At 53.5% G+C, this 20983-nt stretch overlaps 5 protein-coding genes across 13 annotated transcripts in view; 4 read left to right on the top strand and 1 right to left on the bottom strand.

The window, feature by feature from the left end:
• The window catches only part of KMT2A (lysine methyltransferase 2A), a 42039-nt gene extending 37700 nt beyond the window's left edge, over positions 1-4339 (top strand). For all 3 annotated transcript variants that reach the window (XM_085081837.1, XM_085081838.1, XM_085081839.1), the window contains exon 36: positions 28-4339. In XM_085081837.1, the coding sequence (XP_084937963.1) occupies positions 28-303 (276 nt within the window). In that variant the 3' untranslated portion in view covers positions 304-4339. The remainder of the gene's footprint in view (positions 1-27) is intronic.
• On the bottom strand, positions 3271-12636 carry IFT46 (intraflagellar transport 46). Of its 3 annotated transcripts, none has more exons than XM_085081877.1 (11): positions 12525-12636; positions 12198-12371; positions 11986-12122; positions 11250-11324; positions 11046-11139; positions 10577-10705; positions 10073-10191; positions 9936-10002; positions 9629-9689; positions 9266-9351; positions 3271-8909 (listed from the first exon to the last, which is right to left on the bottom strand). In XM_085081877.1, the coding sequence occupies exons 1-11, from the start codon at positions 12576-12578 to the stop codon at positions 8814-8816; spliced, it is 1092 nt and encodes a 363-aa protein (XP_084938003.1). In that variant the 5' UTR covers positions 12579-12636; the 3' UTR covers positions 3271-8813. The 3 variants fall into 3 exon arrangements, with proteins under 3 accessions (XP_084938003.1, XP_084938002.1, XP_084938004.1); XM_085081876.1 differs by having other exon boundaries at positions 10073-10194; XM_085081878.1 differs by lacking the exon at positions 12198-12371 and having other exon boundaries at positions 10073-10194.
• TTC36 (tetratricopeptide repeat domain 36) lies at positions 4628-5728 on the top strand. Its single transcript, XM_085081887.1, has 3 exons — positions 4628-4760; positions 5007-5195; positions 5265-5728. The coding sequence occupies exons 1-3, from the start codon at positions 4652-4654 to the stop codon at positions 5531-5533; spliced, it is 567 nt and encodes a 188-aa protein (XP_084938013.1). The 5' UTR covers positions 4628-4651; the 3' UTR covers positions 5534-5728.
• Positions 5973-11116, top strand: TMEM25 (transmembrane protein 25). Of its 5 annotated transcripts, XR_014856393.1 has the most exons (8): positions 6218-6318; positions 6404-6673; positions 6915-7202; positions 7276-7557; positions 7659-7742; positions 7840-7955; positions 8513-8656; positions 9574-11116. XR_014856393.1 is itself a non-coding variant. In XM_085081882.1 (7 exons), exons 2-7 carry the CDS (start codon positions 6234-6236, stop codon positions 7911-7913), a joined length of 1083 nt encoding a protein of 360 aa, XP_084938008.1. In that variant the 5' UTR covers positions 5973-6105; positions 6212-6233; the 3' UTR covers positions 7914-7955. The 5 variants fall into 5 exon arrangements, 4 of the variants coding, with proteins under 4 accessions (XP_084938008.1, XP_084938006.1, XP_084938007.1 ...); XM_085081882.1 differs by lacking the exons at positions 8513-8656; positions 9574-11116 and adding an exon at positions 5973-6105 and having other exon boundaries at positions 6212-6318; XM_085081880.1 differs by lacking the exon at positions 8513-8656.
• On the top strand, positions 5982-20982 carry ARCN1 (archain 1 coat protein complex I subunit delta). Its single transcript, XM_085081873.1, has 10 exons — positions 5982-6105; positions 13853-14116; positions 14723-14902; positions 15148-15353; positions 15762-15923; positions 16526-16691; positions 17944-18091; positions 18400-18508; positions 18636-18840; positions 19398-20982. The coding sequence occupies exons 1-10, from the start codon at positions 5989-5991 to the stop codon at positions 19485-19487; spliced, it is 1647 nt and encodes a 548-aa protein (XP_084937999.1). The 5' UTR covers positions 5982-5988; the 3' UTR covers positions 19488-20982.
• Position 20983: the final 1 nt, after the last annotated feature.

Here is a 20983-nt window from a genome sequence, read left to right on the forward strand (position 1 = left end):
TAACCCTCCTCTGTCCTCCCTGCATAGGGCATCGGGTGCTACATGTTCCGCATTGATGACTCCGAAGTGGTGGATGCCACCATGCACGGGAACGCAGCCCGCTTCATCAACCACTCCTGCGAGCCCAACTGCTACTCCCGGGTCATCAACATCGATGGCCAGAAACACATTGTCATCTTTGCCATGCGCAAAATCTACCGAGGGGAAGAGCTCACCTATGACTACAAGTTCCCCATTGAAGACGCCAGCAACAAACTGCCCTGTAACTGCGGTGCCAAGAAGTGCAGGAAGTTTTTAAACTAGAACTTCATCAGCTGCAAGTGAGCCCTGCAGGGCATGGGGTGAACCAAAGCTTCAAGTGAGCCCCTCCCCGACGGCTTGGACGGGACAGAGAGGCTGGAAGCAGGAGTGAAGATGGACTGGGCTCAGGGACCTGACTGGCGACTATGTTTGTCCGAGTCCACATCTTCATGTCTCGCATGTGCACACTCAACCTTGTGAGAGACATGGGTGGCTGGAGAAGATCCTCAGCATGGTTATGTTTTTGCTATTCTCATTTCCCTCCGCCCCCATATTTGTTTCTCAGTGTGGGGCTAATGAGTGGGAGAGGGGAGGGGAGGGGAGGTCACTCCAGGCCCAGGCACGGGGCAGCAGTCATGGGTCATATCCCTCTCTGTCTCCTGGCTCAGAGCTCCCCTTCTGAGGGCTGAGCCAGTGATTGGGTAGCGCGGTATTTGAGCTTGCCTCCTGAGGAGAGGGTCTGTGCCTCGCCAGCAGCTCCCTGGGACTGCATATCTGCAAAACACTATGTGTGAGTGTGTGTAGGTGCGCTGCCTCCACGGGGCTCTATGGCGCAGGGGGCTGGCTTGGCTGCTCATGAGGAGAGTGGAACAGTGCAGCCCACAACTAGGCACAAGAAGAGTTTGGCTGGCATCTTGCTCTGGAATCTGCCTGAGAGCAGAGGAACTCCTGACATTCTTTGGCAAAGAGGGCTTGTGCCAACAGTTGGGATAGTGTAAATCTTTGCCAGCAAAAGGCTCCCGTTCACCAACACTCTCCCTCTGTGGCCATGTGGGATGAAAGTGGTCCTCTGGGTCCTGTCTCCAGCAGCTGGCTTCCTCCTCTCACCAGTGAGCTCCTGGCACAGCCAGCCGGTGGTGTCTCAAGGAAGCAGGCAGAAGTCTCTAGGGAGAGAGGGGGAATGCAAGCCAGCTCCGGCCTTGGCCACACACCGTTGTAGAACAGGAGCTAGGAAGGATGGGTATGAAGGCAACCCACTCTGCTCTGCTGTGCCACAGTGCCCCAGGGCTGGGGGTGGCAGGCAGAGGAGTGACCCTACAAGCACGTGCCTGTCATGGTCACTTCTGTGGATGTAGTCATGTCGTGTTCCTCAGAAGACACAGCAAGGGCACCAAAACAGAGCCAAAGTTCTCTGCAAAGGCAAGGCCAAGCACCAGCCAGCCTCGCCTGCACAGCATCTGGAAACGCATAGGAAACGCATGAGACATTGGCGCAGTGGCCAAGGAGCCAGGCCAGGTCTGAGTGAGTTGAGGGACACCACCATCCTGGTTGGAGCAGTGTGAGTCCTCCTCCCCAGGGTGTCTGCCCTGTGCCTCAGAGCAAAACAGAGAGAGAGAAGTGAGAGCCCCAAGTCTGACGGCGACAACATTGGATTTTGCTCTGTTCTGTTTACAGTTTAGTATTTAAGGTTTTATAAATGTAAATATATTTTGTATATTTTTCTATGAGAAGCACTTCATAGGGGAAAGCACTTATGACGAGGCTTTTTAAACAGTGGTATTATCCTAATTTAAGAGAATCTCTTTTTAATGATTTTTTTATTTTCATAGGACGGTTCTAGGAAATACCTGGCTGGACATAGTCTGAGCCTTTCTCCAGTGGGGGGGTTGCTTTAGTTTTGTTTTCTACTCTTGTTCTGCCTTTTTGACTTCAGTAGCTGTCTCCAGGAGGGTTGGCTGGACCTTTAACTCTATTTACCTGTAAGGATGGGCGCAGGAGGCAGACATGCCCAGCGTGGTATGAGTTTGGCTCTGTGGGAGGACAATGTGTGACTCGGGCAGAAGGTTTGATTCTGCCTTGCCTGTGCTGGCATCCTGCAAGGTTTTAAAAAGGAAAAACAAGACAGGACGAGAGACCTGACCCTCAATACATCCTTGATGGGAGGCCAGTCTGAGATATGCACCTCCTCCCACAGTCTGTCCCTCAAAGGCAGGTGGGTTTTTCTGCAGAGAAGGGAAAGCAGAAAGCGCCCCTTGTTTTTCTGAGCTTTTTTTCTGGTTAGGTCACAGCCGTTCCAGGAGCCGCTGTTCCCAGAGCCGATGTATCTGGGGGCTGCTCTGAACCAGCACTGGCAGTTGGTGGGGAAGGGACCAGGTGTGCCTGCTGACTCCCCAGGTCTCTCAGAGGGGCACCCCCAGTCTACACCTCTCGGGTCTTGAGATTTCTTCCTCTGCCCTGAGAAGGAAAAGCAGCACTCGGAGGTTCGGGACCTGCGGATTTCCTTTTGTTATTGCACTGTGTGAGGATAATTTGGTGGTAACTGTTGAAAGCGAAGTCACAATGACGCTGCATTTGTTACTGAGATGATTTGATGCACTGACAGTTTGGGAACGCACATACCTTGAGGAGCCCAGAGTGCCCACCCGGGGGTTCTGGGCCCCGTGGCCCTGGGCATGGCTGCTCTTGGCCCTTTTCCTTCCCTGTTTCTGATGCAGGGCAGGGGCATAGCCCTCGCCATGGCAAAGCCCATGAATTTAACCCAGAGCTCAGCTATGCCGCGCTTTCTCACCCCTGCGCTGCTGCCACCTCTCCATTTCCTGGGTGCGGGAGGAGGCTCCGCTGGGAAGCACTGCCCAGAGCCACCCCACGTGGGGAGAAGTGGGAAGGAGGACTGGGGGGAGGAGCACTGTGCCTCAGGAGTCCCCCAAGATCCAAGTGCCAGGCAACCTCCTCCCGCCCGGACCAGCCAAGCCGGCGGGCTGCCCACTTTGCTGCTATTCCTGTTGCGGCTGCCTCGGCGGGAGCTGCTGTGGCCAGTGAAACTGTACCCCAAGGAGCTGTGCCCGCCGTGGCTGGCCCGGGCCCGTGGGGAGAGCAGCAGCAGGGCCAGGGCAACTGGGGCAGCTGAGCCTGCCTGCCCTTAGCCCGGGCTGGCCAGGAGCGCCCAGCTCCCCGTGTATGAATGTATATTTTATAAGGACTGACGCAGATCATGGTATCTGAAAATACTAGAAAAGGAACCTTAGCGTGTTTTGTTTTTGGTTTTTTTTTTGTACAAACCGACATGTTTTTTTTTAAAGGAGAAGCGGGTCATTGCAAAGGGCTGGGTATCTTTTCTTTCTGGTTTTCTTTCATTTCAAAGCAATACCAGGTTCTTCAGCAGGACGGTCTGTGCAGAATCATGCCATTCACCCATACACTGGTCCACTCTCGACACTTGCAAATTTTTTATAACTATAAATACAATATATATAGGAACTAATATAGTAATGCACCGTGTAATGAAGCCTAGTTCAGTATCAGTTCATGGCTTTTAATTCTCTTAACACTATAGATAAGGATTGTGTTACAGTTGCTCATGGCTCCAGGAAAGCCTCCCTGCGCATTCCCCACCGGCAGCCAGGGCTGGGAGCTGGGAGTGGGTGGTTCAGCCTTTCCTGGCCCTTCTTGTTACAGTCAGTACTTGTACAACTTGGTTTCTTCCTCTCCTTCCTCTCGTTTTGGTTATGAATGTTGGGGTACCACCTACATATAGGGAAAAATGTGCTCTGTGCTTTCCTGGTATCTTTTTAACAAGGTACAGTAGCTTCGTCTATCAGCCGAGAACTATACTTGTGGTGTTTCTTTTATTGAACTTACAGTCTCTTTAGTAACTACAGGTAGGTGAATAATTGTTTCAAAAAAAAAAAAAAAGAAAAAAAAGAAAAAAAAAAGCTCTGCAAAGGCAAGGTTATGTTCTAGAAATACATTTCTTGACAACTTATCATGTATAACAAAACTTCTTTTTTCTTGTGTTCTTCCAAGCTTCTGGTTGTTTGTTTTTTGGTTTTTCGGTTGTTTGTTGTTTTTTTTTTTTTTTAAAGAGGAAATGTGTCTAAAGTACATCAGTGTTAACTCCCTGCCACAGGGAAGAAGGAAATACTTTAATAGTTTAAAAAAATGCTGAAAGCTCTGCAAAAGACTGAATGTAAAAATAAAAAGTGTACATAGTTGTAAAAAAAAAACAAAAAAAGGAGTTTTTAAACATGTTTATTTTCTATGCACTTTTTTTTATTTAAGTGATAGTTTAATTAATAAACATGTCAAGTTTATTGCTGCAGAGGGCTCTCTCAATTTCTTCTTGAGAACTGAGAAGCTGCTTCTTCTCTGGGACACTCACAAGTTATGGGAGTTCCTAGCCAGCACTGAGGACTGCGCAGGGTGTTCAGTGAGGGGCCCCCAGCTCCAATATGTGTGGGTCACCTTGGGCTGCTGTTGGGGGGCACTGTTGAGGGGCGGTGGGGCCTCACACCTGGGCTGTGATAGGATGAGGCAGGGTGAAGTGGGGCCAGCAGTGTGAACATTAACCAGGCTGTGGCAGCCGGCTTGTGCCTACAGCCCCATCACAGGCCTCAGTGGCACAGAGAGCACCATGGCCACGGCAAATGACAGGGCCGTCCTGCAGACCATCTTTAACCCCAGCACCCCCTTTGGGGATATCCCAGGGCTGGATGAAGAGGAGGAGGATGTCCAAGATGAAGGTGAGTGATTCTGCATCAGGTTCATGCTGGAATTGGCCGCAGCGACTCCATGGGGCAAGCAGGCCAGCAGGGAAGGAGGCTCTACAGGCTGGGAGCAGTGTCTGCTTGAGACTGGACTTCAGCACCCTGCTCTGTGTCTGTTCCCTTCCTGGACAAGGGAGTGTAGGGTAGCAGTGGGACTGGGCCCCATGGGCTGTCCTGCTGCCACCACTTCCCAGTCAAGGTCTCCCATTTGTTCTGCAATAGTGGAAGCTTTTCCATTGGAGTTGCTGGATCAAGTCCGGGAGCTGGAGCTGCAGGGGGTTTCTGCGGCTGAGTCAGGAGACATAAGCACGGCCCTGGAGCGGTTCAGTGAGGCCATTCGCCTGCTGCCTGAGCGTGCCTCAGGCTACAATAACCGGGCCCAGGCCCTACGCCTGCGCGGGGACGTGGCAGGTGAGCAGCACAGGTGCGGGTGGTCCCCTAGTACCCCCAGCCCCCACCAATGCCTCCCCTCGTTGCCAGGTGCCCTGCAGGACCTGGATGCCGCCATACGCCTGAGCCGTGGCTGTGGACGTGCTGCCTGCCAGAGCTTCGTGCAGCGCGGCCTTATCCACCGGCTGCAGGCGCGGGACGAGGATGCCCGGCGGGACTTCGAGTGTGCAGCACGCTTGGGCAGCGCCTTCGCCCGACAGCAGCTCGTGCTTCTCAACCCCTACTCTGCGCTCTGCAACCAGATGCTCTGCGAGATGCTCGGTCGGCTGCGCAACCCCGATGGCACTGGAAGCAACTGAGACGGGCGGGAGATGGGCCTGGCAGCAAGTGGGCTGGGTAGAACAGTGCTCCTGAGGTGGCCCAGGCAGACATGTCGTGGCGGCCAGAGAAGGTCCACCTCCTGGCTAACAGCCAGGGACTGGAAGTACCAAAGCACCTTGCTGTGTTTGTCTCGCTCTGCTGCGCTCCCAATAAACCTCCCTCTGTTCCCAGCACCTGGGCTCTGCTTGAGGCATTGCAGGCATTGTGGTGTGATTCCCAAGCGTGCACAGCCCCGGTGAGATGGGTGGTCTGGTGGGTGCAAGGCTGGGCCTCCTTCCTTGAAGCGGGGATATTATAGGCACGGGGACGCGCATACCCTGTCCCGGCTGGGCGGTCTCTAGCCGCTCTCGCAAGCAGCAGGACTGACCCCGCGGCTGCGCGCAGCAATCCCGCTCGGGGAAAGGCGGCGGCGGGAGCCCGGCGAGAGGGATGAATGCTCGCAGCCGTGCTGGGGCCCGCCCCTGCGCCGTATGAACTACCCTGCGTGCCGGGAACCAGGCGCACAGCCGCACTGCAGACCGGGCTGGACACAGTCGCAGCAATGCTGCAGGTAAGGTGCGGCTGGGCCATATCCTCCGACCCGACTGTGTGCTGGAACACCGGGGCCCAGCGTTGTGGATGCCCCCATGTCCCTGCTCTAGCTACCTCTCTCCTAGTGCTGAGCACGGTTGATATGCCATGGGGTGTCCCAGGGGCTGGCCAGGGGCTGCCCTTGCCCTCCTGCTGCTATTGCTGCTCAGCCTCCTGGCGCTCTGCTTGGCAGGTGAGGCTATGGTAGGGTCTGGTGCATGACTCCGGGAGCAGGACCCCTGCCGCACTTCTGATGTGCCGCGGTCTCCCTCTGGCAGCACTGGGGGAACTGGACCCCACCATTGACGGGCAGCCGCGAGCAGTGTGCACACTGCAGGAGGGAGAGAGTCGTGTCTTCACCTGCTGGCCAGTCCCCAGTGCCACACTGACCTGGCACCTCAACGGTCAGAAACAGGAAGTAAACCTCTCGACTGCGGGCATTGCCAGCACCCTCACCACCCAGCGCTCCGACCACCAGCTCAACTGCTCCCTCACCAACCCGACCTCCAGTGAGACCTACAACACCTCCATCCTCCTCAATGTGCAGTGTAAGGTCCGCGCAGTGTAAGCCTGCTCCAGACCGGGACGCGGGGAGGGTGTGTGGGGCTCCTGCCCAGCTTGGACAGAACTATAACCTGCATCCATCACAGCCTTAGCAGGGCAGCATCTTGTCAGTCCCGTACAAACAAGGTAGACAAGTGCTCCTGGACCCTGGTGAGACAAGTCCTGCTCCCAGCTCTATTGCCTACACCCCTCCTGCCCATCTCACTGCCTCCATTTTTTACCCAGATAAGACAGAGATCCTGGGAGAAGGTGCCCGCTACCAGGTCGAGGGCACTGGCCTTCTCCTGGTGCTCTTTGTGCTGCTGCAAGCAAACCCACCTGCCAGCATCGCCTGGGTGGACCAGGATGGGCATGTGATGGCCAACACCTCCAAGTTTCTCCTCCTGGGTGCCACAAACTACCCAGGGCTGGCCAACCACTCGCTCCACATCCATCTCAGCTGCACAGCTGGAAACCTCTCTGTCAGTGCAGCCAACAGCGTGGGCATCACCACTGCCTCCCTCCTTCCCACAGGTAGCTGTTGAGGGGTGGGCATGGTGCAGTGGCTGCGTGGAAGGGTGCTGAGGAGTCTGCGCTGCCTGTGCAGGTCTGCTGGATGCCCGTGTGGAGCTGCCTGTCCTGGGTGTTGCCGTTGGAGCAGCCCTGGCCTTAGCTGCCCTGCTCAGCCTGGGTTCCTGTGCTACCTGCCTGGCATGCCACTTGCCCAAGCTGGTGCAAGGTCCGGGGCAAGCAAGAGGGAGCCCACCCAGCCAATGCTCCCATTGCAGCAGCTCTGAGCCCCCACAGTCCCAGGACACACGCCTGCCCCACCAGACCCAGTCCCTGCCACCCAACCTGCGCTTCAGTGACCTTACACAGGATGATAGAGGTAAAACCCTTATGTGCTAGTGCAGCGAGATGCGTGGGGCCTCAGGTCTTGCCTGGGTGAGGGATAGATGTGCTGGCTTGCATCCCTTTCCTTCCCTGCAGCTTCCCCCAGGCATGCAGGAGCCGGTGCTAGAGAAGAGAGTACCCTGCTGGGACTGGAGAACTCCCTGGTCCTCAGCAAGCTCGGTAAGGGCAGCAGGTGGGCGAGCAGCCTCAAAAGATGTGTTGTGGGACATTGAACTCCATGGCTGCCCCAACAGGCAATGAGTTCTTTGTCCTGCAGGTTTTGTCCAGCTTCCAACGTCCGGGCGCATCTACAAAGTGCCAAGCGTGAGCAGTGATGAGATCTGGCTGTGAGCTCTGGTGTGGTGCCTGTGAGCCAGGGCTCCTTGGCACCAGGTACATACCAGCCCCTGAAGCTGCGCAGCCGAGGGCGCCAGGAAGGCCGTGATGGGAAGTAGGAGCTGACCAGCGCCAGCTCTGCACTATGCTATGTGATGCAAGGCTTGGGAGCTGCACTGTCAGCTAAGGCATGGGTTTATGTAGTCCATGCACTTCACCAATATTCTGTTATAATCAAAATGCATCAAAGCTGTTTATAGCCAGGCTCTAGCACTACAATTCCTCTAGCAAAGCACCAGCTTTGCTTTAGCAGGTTTGTGACTTGCTTGCTGCATGATCCTCTCTTCTCCTGTCCCTGCTGCTGTGGCAGATGGCTAGGAGGTAAGCAGAGCAGGGGCTGGGGAGAGCTGTCTCAACAGCAATAAACTGAATTCAAACATCTGTGTGGTGCTGCACTGGTTATTTCTGCTTGGCAGGAGCTAAGGGTCTTGAGACCAGGAAAGAAGGTTCATTAATAAGGAGCAGAGGAGATTCAAGATCTCCAGGTCAGAGCTTGCAACACCCTGAGAAGATCTGAGTGTAGTGTCTGAGTGTGGTATTCCTGTTTGCTTCAGCCCTTGTAGCATGTGCTCAAGGAGCCTCTGCTCTGCAGCACCTGTGGCACGAAGAGCCTGACACTGGGAGAGGCTGGTTTAATGCTGAACTCCTTGGGAACAGGTCAAAAATGGAGCCATTAGGCAGCTTCTGCAACAAATATGGTGAGTCAAGCCCTACTCCCTAACACAGACGAGCCCAGCAATGTCTCTAAGACCAGAGAGTCTTCTGATTTGCTGAGTGACATCTCCCAGCCTGTTCTGGGCACACTCAGTGTCCATCGGCAGACTGATCCAGGAGATGATGCTTTAATGTGAAGCATCAATTAAAGCTTAGCACCTCTGCCTCCGCTGCTTGTGACAGTGGGTTGGATGGTGGGCTCCTGCCCTTCTGCCCATCAGCCAGGGGCTTGAAGTGCTGCAGGGAAAAGAACATGCTCATGCAAAGATTTGACTCCCGTTGCTCAGAGAACACACATGCGTCTGAACACGACAGCCACATTGGCTCTACATGAGTTTTGTGCTCAGCAGTCATCCCAAGGAAATGCATTCTGGCCTGTGTTGGCCCATTGAACAATGTGGCACCCCAGCCCAGAGTGCAGCCTAGCTCCCTCTGTCAGGCAGAAGCACCACGGAGAGAAGCAGCTGAGAACACGTTCTCTGGGGCCCACCAGTCCTTTGCACACACCCATTGCACCACAAAGTCAAATGTGAAGGGAGCAGCTGTGCAGTGCTGCTAGCTGGGTGAGCAGCACCTGGCTGGAGTTTGCATACCTGTGAGTTCTTGAACTCCGAGAAGAGGGAAAAGAGGACATGCAGAGGCTGGATCCGGCTCTTGTACACTGGGATGTCCAGAATGGCTGCAGGCAAGATCAGAAATGTGTGAGGGCCCCTGATCTGCACTACTCCACACAGAGCATTGTCAGGAAGGGCTGAGCTCCACACTGCCCACCATCACATGGGCCTCCACACACCAAAGACTGCAGCCTCTGTTGTACAAGAGCCCACTTCCCACTGAAGCAGCAGGGAATGATCCCGACTGCTCAGGGCTGAGCCTGCAGCTAAAGCTATCTCATTTGCAGTGATAGTGCCAGGCCAGCATCACATTGTGTCAGCAGCACACCCTCCCCAGCTCACCACAGATCATGTCGATGTATTCAGCAAGGTCACAGCTCATCTCCGCAGTCGGAAGACCCACCTGGAACAGACGGGGCTGTCAGATCTGCTCCCAGACCGCAGGAGCCTGGGAGCATGCAGAGGCCACTGGGGCGACAGTTGGGAATTCCAGCATTGGGTTGCTCCCCAGCTTCTGGCAAGGGCAGAGTCATGAGGAGGAACAAGCCAAGAGGACAGGGCTGTGGGATGGAGCAGGCACCCAGCTTTCACGGCAGATGGTTTCTAAGACCATGCACAGAGCTAAGTACTGATCACCCAGACAACATACTTTTCCCAGGAGCTCCTCAAATTCCGGTGACCATTCTTGCATCAGGGTCTCGATGTCAGGCATTGGCCTGCCAGGGAAGAGAAGAGCATCAGCTTCAGGATCACACACAACCTTCCACTGCCAGCATCAGGGCTCACCTGGAGTAATGGATTGTGGCAGGAGGTTTGCAGCGATGCAGTTCACTAATACTTTCAATCCAGCTCTCAATGGCTTTGGGGTTCTTTTCTGCATTCTCCAAACTCTTCACTTTTATCTGCTGCTAAAAACACAAATATAAACCTGGAAGTGTTTCATGGTGTTTTGGGGCATTTCAGGAAACCTGCATTCACTCCTCGTGAACCAGGCCTTCTCTCTTTCCCAGCTGCAGTTTACCAACAGATTTCTGCACGCAAAACACTGACTAAAACTGGGCATGAACAACCAAAAGGAAATAAAGCATCACCTGAGGTTAACAGACCCAGTGTTTGTATCAAGACTTGCCTGAATCAAGGCTCAGATCCACTGCAGTTTAAAACTATGGACTAAAGCAAAAGGTCTGGTTTTCCTGCTTTTAAAGTTAAGTTGTCAGTTGCAACAGTAAAATGACATGGTTTTACTCTAGGAACTGTGCAGCAAGTGTGACCTCCCTCTCTCTGACTCACTGTAATGTTATGCTGCTTGGAGTTCTCTGTCAGCCAAAGGGAGAGCACGGTGGGATCCGACTGCTTGGTTGAAGGCTCATCCAGGACAAGCAGGCCAAGGTTGTCGGGCTTGCCATCAGGACAAGGAACCTGTAGGAAAACAGAGCCCTGTTCTCTGTGGAGTCCAGGGCAGGTTTGTGCAGAGCCTCCCTGTGGGCTCTCTCAGATGTGCATTCTAAGTACAGAGCTGCCTGAAAAGCACACGATGTGGGAGAAGAAAAAACTCAGCCTTTGGCCCAAGTTACCCAAGTGCTGTTTGAGAGGTGACCAAGCCACCAGTGTAGTTTTCCAGGTCTCTGCCTACCATGTCTGACAGCACAGGGACAGACCAGACCCCAGGCTGCACGGCCTGGCTTCCTACGTGCTCTGACCAGGTGTTCCACTTTGGTTTATGGGGCAGGATGGAGAGAGGAACCTGAAGAAACTGTACCTTTAGGAATGCATCAATGTCTCCAACAGCAGGAATAAAGTCTGGAATAAAGGGCTGTAGCTTGTGTTCAACCTCTATTGTTTTGGGAGTGTACCTGGAAAAAGTCACCACCACAGCGTTGGTGACTGGCAACTGTGCTGCAATAACTTTGTGTGCAATGACACAAAGGAGAGCCAAAGAGCGGACTAAAACTCTTCCACTCACCTCTTGATGTATTCAAAGAGATCTTTGATTTCAGAAGGTACTTGCAGGTAGTCAAAATCTGCTGGATTGAAGTCACTAAAACAAGGATGAGAGTAGTGGGAAAAGATTAACATGTGGCAGGTTCTGTACAACAGAAACCAGGCCTCAGCTGGGGCAGACAAATGTGGGAAGCTGAACCACAAGGCAGTAAGTCATCTCTGGAAAACACTTCTTGCACAGGAAAAGCACTATTTGGCCCCCTTTTGCCTTGGACCCACTAGCCAAGAAAAGCATCTGAATGATGAACATCTATGATCATTCAGTCCCAAACAGGGCTATCAAAAGGGGGCTAAGTGCGCTGCACGAAGGCAGCAATAGGACAGCAATTAGGGGATCAGCAATAGCTTTAAAGCTGAAAACGCTCGAGAAGGAGAAGAATTATCAGGACCTGTGTGACATGTTCGAGATGGTCTTTCCCTTTGCTGGACCCCTCCTGCCAGCCCGCCGGCCTGGCTGACACCTTGGGTCATTCCAGCTGTGCCTTTCCTGGGCACAGCAAACAAGCCCGAGATTGGTTCACCACCTGGAGGAACCATCCCTCTGGAGCATCGGGGACGAGGAGGCAGGAGCTGCCTATCCTGATGCCCACGACTCTTGCTCACCCTCGTGGGATCAAGGGAAACCGGTGGAGCTGACAGGGCCCGGATGGCACCCAGCAGCCTCAGCCCCTGCCCCTCTGGCCACGAGCACAGCTCACCCCTCCAACGCGGCCCCGTGCTCCTCCGAGTCCTCCTCCGAGTCGCTTTCCGAGGAATCCTCCTCCGAGTCCTCATCGTCCTCGTCGTCATCCCCGCTGAGAGCGGCGGGGCCGGGGAGGTGGGCCGCTGCCTCCTCCTGGACGAGAGAACCAGGTCTCATGGGATATCACCGAGTATCACCGTGCCGTCCCCCCGCCCGCTCCGCTCGCACCTTCCCTCTGCTGCCCCGCTCGCCGCTCCCGTGCTCGGCCGCTCCGACAGACACCCCGGGCCGGCGGGAGTCTCGCAGGCGGCCTGCGAACCCCGCCCGCGGCGAGCGGGCCCCAGGTTCGGCCTCAGGCAGCTCCAGGCTCTCGTCGTACGGCTGGTTCTCCACCGGGCGGGGCTGCGCCGAGAGGCAAAGTCAGGGGCGGCGCGGCCCGGGGCGGCCCGGCGCCCACGTCCACTGCCCGCCGTGTCCTGCCACACTGTGCCCCGTCGCCCACCTCCGCCCGCGCCCCGTATCCCGTTCTGTCCCGCCGTATCCCCCGTGTCCCACCTCTGCCCGCCCCGCGTCCCGCCGCGCCGTCTCCGCCGCCGTCGCCGTCGCCATGGTGACCTCGCCCCGCCGCTCTCGGCCGGGCCGCGCACGCCTCCTGGCGGCTGGGAGGTGCTACTGCCCCGCCCCGCCCCGCCGTGACGGCGCTTCCGGGTGCGGACGTGGCGCGGCGCCGCCATCTTGCGGGCCGGACCGGAGACCGGAGGGAGCGAAGGGACCGAGCGCGGATCCCGCCGCCGCCGCCATGGTAAGGGAAGGGCCCGTCCGCCGCGGGCAGCGTGGGAGTCGGGGTGGCCCCTGTGGTCCACCCCGCCCTCCCGGCCCGCGCGCAGGCCGGCGCTGGAGTCCGCGGCCTGGCGAGACGGAGCGCGGCGCTGCCGCTCCGGGTCGGGCCGGGGCCCTCGGGGGCGGCCGGGACGCGGCACTTTTTCTCTGGTGACTCGGAGCCGCGGTGTCTCCTCAGCGCGGCCTCACACCTTCCCTAAAGGGCGTTCGGGGTCGCGGGTGTAGCTGGGCGGGTGGTGCCCGCATGCTCACCGGTGTGACCGTGAGAGCTCTGTGTCTCAGGGCTGGTCCGGCTCTTTTGGTCCGTCTTGGCGGTGTTTGGGTCAGCATAGGCCCGTACAGGGCTCTGTCAGAGCTAAACTGTGCGCGAGGTGCGGCAGGGATCAGCGCTGCCGCGTTTGAGCGTTTCGGATACTTTCTGGCAGTAATAGCAGTTGCGGATTTAGAAGATCTGAACTGTAGAACAGAATTATCCTGACAAAGGTAATTAAAATCTGTGAGAGAGTAATGCATGGAGGAAGTCTGGGAAGACTGAGAGAAGGAGACGGTGCAGCTGGTGAGTGCCTTGCTGCCTTGTCGGTGTGCTAACGCTTGCGAGCTGTCCGGGAGTCACTCAAGGGCTGTGAATAGTAACCAGGGCTTCGTTAACTTCGCTGTGCATATGGCACTGGAGAGAGATACTACATTTCACAGCGTTCCTGTGTGTAGTTGTAAGCTGGGGCAGCCTGATGGAAAAGTCGATAACCTGGAACCTCCCCTAACACTCCCAGGGGTTGTTACACCTCGGTGTGTGTGAAATCGGGAATGCTCATTTGCTTGACAGGAGCAGGGAGAGCTCTCAGGATAATTTCGGGACAGACTGTGAAATGGAGAGAAAGAGAAAAGCAGAGATGTCTCTCTTCTTGACATAGTTCCTTTCCTAGTCACTGAGAAAGGCTTAAGGTTGTGTTTAAGGGAAGGCGTGCAGGTGAAGTGTGGTAGGAGGAGATCCTTTCCGTAAGCACGGTCTGGGAGGCCCAGCTCACCTGCTGCCCCTCCTCCAGGTGCTGTTGGCAGCCGCCGTGTGCACGAAGGCAGGGAAGGCCATCGTGTCCCGGCAGTTTGTGGAGATGACTCGGACCCGCATCGAGGGGCTGCTGGCGGCATTCCCAAAGCTGATGAACACGGGGAAGCAGCACACATTTGTGGAGACGGAGAGTGTGCGGTATGTCTACCAGCCCATGGAGAAGCTCTATATGGTGCTGATTACCACCAAAAACAGCAACATCCTGGAAGACCTGGAAACACTCCGACTCTTCTCTAGAGTGGTAAGGATCTATCACTCGGTGATGTGCCTATAGCCCAGAATGGTGCTGTTGTGAGTGATCTGTTTTTGAGCTGGTGCAGGAGCGCTACCTGCCTCCACCTGGTAGCTCTGTGTTCCAGAGCTTCCCTTCCTGACTGGACAGAAAGCTCTGAACTTCTGGTGGTAGTTTTGAACTCCACATTAAAGAATCATTAGTAGTAGTTAAGCTGGTGAGACCAAAGGGCTGACTGTAATTTAGCATTATATATTCCCTGTACAGTGTGTGGCTGTTAAAAGTGCAGCACTGCTATGCAGGGATCCTGAAGCAGCAAGTTTGTGTCTTCGCACAACCAAAGGATCTTAAGGAAATCCACTGGGTGCAGCAGTTGGGCTACTTTGGGTTACTGTTATGCGGAAGCTAAGAGGTTCTATAAGGATTTTAGCGTAGAAGAACTAACAATGGCAAAACTTCATCTTGTTTATCAACGTTGTAATGGTACAAAGAGCAGTGTAAAGGTTTGCTGGGCTTGGGAGGGTCTGGCACAGTTGTGACCTCTGGGATGGTAGAAAGAAAGTGTTTACGAAGTGCTGTTTGTGGGTACTCCTTTAAAATGTTCTCCCCTTCTAGATCCCTGAATATTGTCGAGCTCTGGAAGAGAATGAGATCTCTGAACACTGCTTCGACTTGATCTTTGCCTTTGATGAAATTGTCGCCCTGGGGTACCGTGAGAATGTAAATCTGGCACAAATTCGGACCTTCACTGAGATGGACTCACATGAGGAAAAGGTGTTTCGGGCAGTCAGAGAGGTGAGCAAGGACACCTGCAATCGTGGGGGCAGGAGGTGCCCTGTCCAGGAAGCACCACCTTTGCTATACAGAGGTGTTCCTCCACTTCTGTGGGGCTATGCAATTATTTAGCTTTTCTGAGGGCTGAATGCCTGTGTTTTGTTTCTTTTTTCTTGGCAAGGGGTTTGTGGGCAACTGCACTTAATTCCTGTGCAGGGTAGGGCTGAGGTTGCAAAACTCCGTCAGGCTCTTATCTTTTCCTTCAGACGCAGGAACGTGAAGCAAAAGCTGAGATGCGCCGTAAAGCGAAGGAGTTGCAGCAGGCCAGGAGGGATGCAGAGAGACATGGCAAGAAGGCACCAGGGTTTGGGGGCTTTGGCAGCTCGGCTGTGTCTGGGGGCACAACGACGGCGATGATCACAGAGACCATCATTGAGACCGAGAAGCCCAAAGTGGCACCAGCACCAGCCAGGTAGGGGGACAGCAAGTGGTGAATGTTGGAGTCAGCGTTGGCTCTTACCATGTGCCCAAACACAGGGTCTAACATGAGTTCCTCATCTGTGTATTGAGGAGCATTTGTGCCACGTACCACGGTAGCACCCCATAGTCTCTCTGGATTCTTGGATGAGCAATGGGCTTCCGTTTTGTGTGAGAAAAAGAGGTCCCACCTCTTGGTAATAGATGGAACCGTATCCAAATCTAAATTATAACTTGGCACCCTACACATAGATGATCAGTTCCATGCATGTTCTCTCCCAAAAAGGTTGCCGAGTTGAACGCTGTGTTGTTGGGATAGTCAAGTTACAGCATTTGAGGATAACCAGGAAGGGGGAACCTGTTGCTGTCAGTTGACTTGGAGATTATTACGCTTTTTGTTTAGGCCTTCAGGTCCCAGTAAAGCCTTGAAACTCGGCGCAAAAGGGAAGGAGGTGGACAACTTTGTGGACAAGCTGAAATCGGAAGGAGAAAACATCATGACTTCTGTAGGCAAGCGCTCTGCAGAAGCAGCCAAAGTCCTTGCTCCTCCCATTAACATGGAGAGGTGAGTGCTGCCCTTGCTTTGGAAGCAGTCTCTTCGTGGTTCTCCCTGCACGCAGCCTTGGGAGAGAGCTTCCCTCCTGCTCTTGGGTATTCTCCTGTGTTCTCTTACCTTGTAACTATAAAAATTGGGAAAAATCTGGGAAAGCATGTCAGCAAAAAAGCAGATAGCTCTTAACTAAAATGGGCTGTCCGTCCATTGTTGAGCTGAAAGTGGGAATTTTCCTGTGCTTTTTTCCCTACACCATTTTCCCTGTTTCCCAGCTTTGTTGCTGCTCAGGATGGAGGTGCTCATGATTCATTTTATATGCAACAATTCAGAACCTTTTAGTGCTCTGAGCCCGTCAGAGGGGATTTGAGTGACCAGCATGTCAAGATGCTGCATCACTGCTGTTTCACTGGGCTCCCATCCCTTGCAGATCCATATGCATGGATCCTCCTACCCAAGTTCACCTATCAGAGCAGCATTAGCCCCCACTGTGCCAGCCATGCTGTTGTTTGTGAGCCCCTGCTCAGTACACACAGCATGTCCTTACTGAGCACTGATCTCTCTGCTGTCTGGAAGATGCCAAGTGTAGAACTTGAGCTTTTTCTCTGTCTGTCTAGTGTGCACATGAAAATAGAGGAGAAAATCTCCTTGACTTGTGGCCGTGACGGAGGGTTGCAGAACATGGAGCTTCATGGCATGATTATGCTGCACATCTCTGATGAAAAGTTTGCACGGATTCGCCTGCATGTAGAAAATGAAGACAAGAGAGGAGTGCAGCTACAGGTAAAGCCTGCATGGAGTCCCATGCTGTTGAACATGCTTTTGCCGCTTTCCCGGGAAAAGATAGTGGAAATACTCGAGTTTGTTGCTCTCCTGTGTTCTCGTCCGAGCCTTCTCAGGAATTGCATTGGAAATGGGAGTAGTCAGTGCAGACATTAGCAGAAGTGCAGAGCCAGTCATGCTCATGGGATTGAAGTTCACTGGAGAAATGCAATCTCGGTTGCCATCCTGCCCTTGGAGCCTTATCTGCCCAGCAGTGCACCTTGACATGCCAGGTGACCTCACCTGGACTTTTGCAGCAGCCTGGTGTATTACTCGGTGCCTGTTCATGTGACGTCAGCTGCAGCTGTGGAGTGGAAACAGGATAACAACTTCCTGTGCCAATGGGGAATAAATTTATTCTCTCGGAAGTTGTTTTTTTTGATGTTGCTTGTCCTGTCACTGCTGTACCTGAGGTGATTTGCTGGAGCACTTGATTGCAGTCAGCAGTAGCAGGTCAGAAGGTTCTTGGGAGATTTGTCCTACCCTTTCTTCCTCTTTATGTGTCTCTACTGATCCCCAGAGGTGGTGCTGCACTGACACATTCTGGCTCACTCTTGGCTAGGGACTTGTCTGTGCATTATCGCTGGCTAGAAGTCCACTTCCAGTGCATCCCATGAGCAAGTTTCTGACAGCACTGCCACAGATGGTGCTTCAGGTAGAAGATGAGACCAAACCCTGTGCTAACTCCTGTCTTTCTAGTGTAACTTGAACAGTGGCTTGCAAAAATCCTCTGCTTCTAAAAAGCTGCTCACACTTGAGGTTTGAAGAGAGGGTTTGAATGGAGTTTGGCCACTGACACATATGTGCATTAAGGTTGCTGACGGGAGATGGTAGTCCTGTGGTGTCAGACTGTTTTCCCCAACAGCATTAGATTGATTTTTCTTGAAATGTCTGCTGTGGACATTCAGGATTGTCTTTGACTTATAGCTGTTCTGTAGATACCAGCCTACATTGCTAGAGTCTCAGGTGTAGTAGCATGTAAGAAGGACAGTGGTGCAGATCCTTTTTGTCAGATTAGTATTTCCTGGAAAGAATCCTGGGTTGATAAACAGTTGTGCTCCAGATGGGATTCTGAGCCCGGTGGAAACCTCATGTGTGTTTTGTTAAATCAAACACTCTGGGATGTGTAGGCCTGTCCTGGTAGAACTTGCATTACCTATTGTTCTGTCCTTGGGCTTAGACCTTACAGTCTGGGCATGTGTTCCTCTTTCAGACTCACCCAAATGTGGACAAGAAGCTCTTCACTACGGAGTCGCAGATTGGTTTGAAGAACCCAGAGAAGTCATTCCCTATTAACAGTGACGTGGGCGTGCTGAAGTGGAGGTTGCAGACCACAGAAGAGTCCTTCATTCCATTGACAAGTGAGTGCGAGTCTGGAGGCTCGGGCAGAAGGAGCCAGTGTTTGCCCATGATAGCCACCTTGCAGCAGCTGGGCTGCTTGGAGCATGGCATGTTGTGAGATGTTGGAGATACTACGTGTATCCCTTGGATAGTGCCCGACATTGGCAGTGTGTGTTTTCTGTAAAACCTCAAAGAAAATAGAGAGCTTTTCTTAAAGTCAGAATTTCTTGAGGGTGACTTTGCTGGGCATTTCAAAGTGCATCATCTTGTGAAAGCCTATTCCACATTAAAGGCCTGCATGGTTCACATACTGTCTCTGTGCCCTCAGTTAACTGCTGGCCATCAGAGAGTGGAAACAGTTGTGATGTTAACATCGAATATGAGTTGCAAGAGGAGAGCCTAGAGCTGAATGATGTGATCATCACCATCCCCTTGCCGTAAGTAACGGTCCTTATCCAGGCAGCACTAACGAGTCCAATCACCTTCCCCTCCTTGTTTTGTGGATCTGGCCAAGCCAACGGGTGTTGCAGGGAAGTTACTGTCACTTCTCATTGCCTGCTCTAGGTCTGGTGTCGGTGCCCCGGTGATTGGGGAGATTGATGGTGAGTATCGCCACGATAGCCGGAGAAATCTCCTTGAGTGGTGCCTGCCGGTGATAGATGCCAAAAACAAGAGTGGTAGCCTGGAGTTCAGCATAGCAGGGCAGCCAAACGACTTCTTCCCAGTGCAAGTCTCCTTCGTCTCCAAAAAGAACTATTGCAACATACAGGTACGTTCACCGCTGATGCTCTGCAGGTGGGATGTCACCCTTGCCTCAGTCCCCAGCTGGCTGACAATGGCCATGCTGCAGGCAGGGCTCTGTTGTCCCACTGGCCATGGCTAAAGGGTTGGCGTTAACCTGCCTCTGAGATCGCTGGATTTGGTAGTGCCAGTGGACAGCACTGGCAGCTGACACTTCATGGAGTTTGCCTGAAGTTTCAGTTGTGTCTTCAAGCCTCTGAGTAATCATTAATTCCCCTCAGACTTCGTTGGAGAATCCATCAGCTTTGTGGCCAAAACACTGCTCAGCATACAACTGTCTGTCCCCACTAAAGCATAGCCAGCAGCTGCGGCTTTGCTCCGCAGTGGAGACACAGTTACCACAGAAAATCACTCCCCTCTTTCAGGTTTCCTGGAAACAAAGATCTTTGTTTCAGGGCTGGGTTGTGGTTTGAAGGTGTGAGGTTGGTTGTGCCCTTGTGGCCATCACAGCATTGGGAAGCGTAGCATCACTGTGGTAGGGAGCGGTGTTCAGTGCTGAGCTAATGTTGCCTGTTGTCTCCACAGGTTACCAAAGTGACCCAGGTAGATGGGAACAGCCCTGTAAGGTTTTCCACTGAAACAACCTTCCTGGTGGACAAGTACGAAATCCTGTAATGCCAGACATGGGGACGCGCAAAGGAAGAAATTTTTAAATTAAAAAAAAAAAAAGAGGCCGACGTTTATTCTGAATGTTGGGAACGCCACAGCCCCTTCTGCTAAGACGCGTGGCACTGTCTGCCATCTGCAGTGTTCCTGGGTCACAGACATTTTTTGCAGAGAAGTGACGTGCTTGTGGGGGGAAAGGCCACAAATTTCTTTGGCAGATTTTTACCGACTGGCAAAAAAGCAAGATCTCCACAGAGAGCCTGACTTTGACATGTTCTCCCCCACCGGAGATGCTCGGAGCTCAGCCCAGAGCCAACCAGACATTATTCTCTTCTCTCCTGAAGCATCACATGCTGTTCCATTGTTGGTGCTGCCATTGTAAATTCTCCTTGGCCTCTGGTTCTCATGCATGGGGCCACCTGCTGCTCCTGACCCTTCCATCTGGTGGAAGCTGAGGAAGTTGACCATGGCCTCAGAGGTGGAGGGGTCATGGCAGGGGCACAGGGTGGGGAAGAGGGACTTGGGGGTTCAGTCCTTTTGCCCCGCAAAATTACTGCTGATCCTCCAGCTCTGCTGTGTGGCAGTGGCCCAGCTTAGGGTGGTATGGTTTCTGCTGCAGCAGGGAGAGCATCCACAGGGGACTATGTCCTCACTGTCTGCCACAGCTGTTCTCAGGCCAGGCTTTGGAGGAAATTTAGTTGGGTTAGAACCAGCTCTGTATCCTTTGCAAGGCCTGTTTGGTGTCCTGGGAGGCAGAAGGCTTTGCCTGCATGTGTGAAAGGAGCTGTGGAGCCTGGTTGACATGATTCATGATTGGCCTACATGTCAGGACCTGCCTCAACCCAGCATTGGTTCAGCACTGGCTGGTGTGGGAGAGGGAATTGCTGGTTTCCAGGGAATTTGGGGGCTGCTCTGCACCATTTCTCACACTGCTGCCTCACTGGCATTATGTTCCTCATCTCAGAGACCTGTGCTCCACTCACAACTCATCTCACTTGCATGGCTGCGGCCTGTCATGAGCATCACCTGCCCCTGGGAACACCTCACCTCTGTAGCCAGAGGGCTAGAGTGCAGGTGGAAGGCAACAGCCCTAAAAGTGTGTGTACTGTGCTCTGTGAGAGACAGCCAGCCTGTCACAGGCCCCTGAGGTCCTCTGCCAAAGAAGTTCGTGGTCTCTCCTCTGCTGGCAGCACCTGAGAGGAAATCAACCCTGGCCTGTCCTGAGGGGGCAAGCCCTCTTCCCTAGCAAAGTAGGCAACGAATCCCATTAACCCAGTCCTATTCCACAGCTGCTTGTCTGTATGATTTTTAAAATGGAGTCAAAGTTAGTTCAAGCATCCAAGGAGCTTTATCTTTTTCTTACATTCATTGGAGGGTGATGTTTAAACCGAGCCGAGATCCCCATTTTTTGTAACCCTGTATGATCCTGGCCTAGGGAATAGAGCACATTCCAGTGTACACAGAGAATTCTGAGTCTTTAATCAAATAAAGTACTGTTAAAGGAG

Source organism: Lichenostomus cassidix, chromosome 24, assembly GCF_008360975.1.
Source record: "Lichenostomus cassidix isolate B80296 chromosome 24, HeHo_3.0, whole genome shotgun sequence".
NCBI lineage: Eukaryota > Metazoa > Chordata > Aves > Passeriformes > Meliphagidae > Lichenostomus > Lichenostomus cassidix.

Excerpts from the sequence above, each read along its gene's own strand:
- TTC36 (XM_085081887.1), top strand. The coding sequence starts at position 4,652 with ATGGCCACGGCAAATGACAGGGCCGTCCTGCAGACCATCTTTAACCCC. Across the intron at positions 4,761-5,006 it reads GGAGGATGTCCAAGATGAAG|TGGAAGCTTTTCCATTGGAG; the intron begins GTGAGTGATTCT and ends GTTCTGCAATAG. Across the intron at positions 5,196-5,264 it reads CCTGCGCGGGGACGTGGCAG|GTGCCCTGCAGGACCTGGAT; the intron begins GTGAGCAGCACA and ends CCTCGTTGCCAG.
- ARCN1 (XM_085081873.1), top strand. The coding sequence starts at position 5,989 with ATGCTCGCAGCCGTGCTGGGGCCCGCCCCTGCGCCGTATGAACTACCC. Across the intron at positions 15,354-15,761 it reads GTGGCACCAGCACCAGCCAG|GCCTTCAGGTCCCAGTAAAG; the intron begins GTAGGGGGACAG and ends CTTTTTGTTTAG. Across the intron at positions 18,841-19,397 it reads AGAACTATTGCAACATACAG|GTTACCAAAGTGACCCAGGT; the intron begins GTACGTTCACCG and ends TTGTCTCCACAG.
- TMEM25 (XM_085081882.1), top strand. The coding sequence starts at position 6,234 with ATGGGGTGTCCCAGGGGCTGGCCAGGGGCTGCCCTTGCCCTCCTGCTG. Across the intron at positions 7,203-7,275 it reads TGCCTCCCTCCTTCCCACAG|GTCTGCTGGATGCCCGTGTG; the intron begins GTAGCTGTTGAG and ends CTGCCTGTGCAG. Across the intron at positions 7,558-7,658 it reads CCTTACACAGGATGATAGAG|CTTCCCCCAGGCATGCAGGA; the intron begins GTAAAACCCTTA and ends CCTTCCCTGCAG.
- IFT46 (XM_085081876.1), bottom strand. The coding sequence starts at position 12,578 with ATGGCGACGGCGACGGCGGCGGAGACGGCGCGGCGGGACGCGGGGCGG. Across the intron at positions 11,325-11,985 it reads CACGGGGCCGCGTTGGAGGG|TGACTTCAATCCAGCAGATT; the intron begins GTGAGCTGTGCT and ends TCCTTGTTTTAG. Across the intron at positions 10,195-10,576 it reads CCAAGCAGCATAACATTACA|CAGCAGATAAAAGTGAAGAG; the intron begins GTGAGTCAGAGA and ends TTGTGTTTTTAG.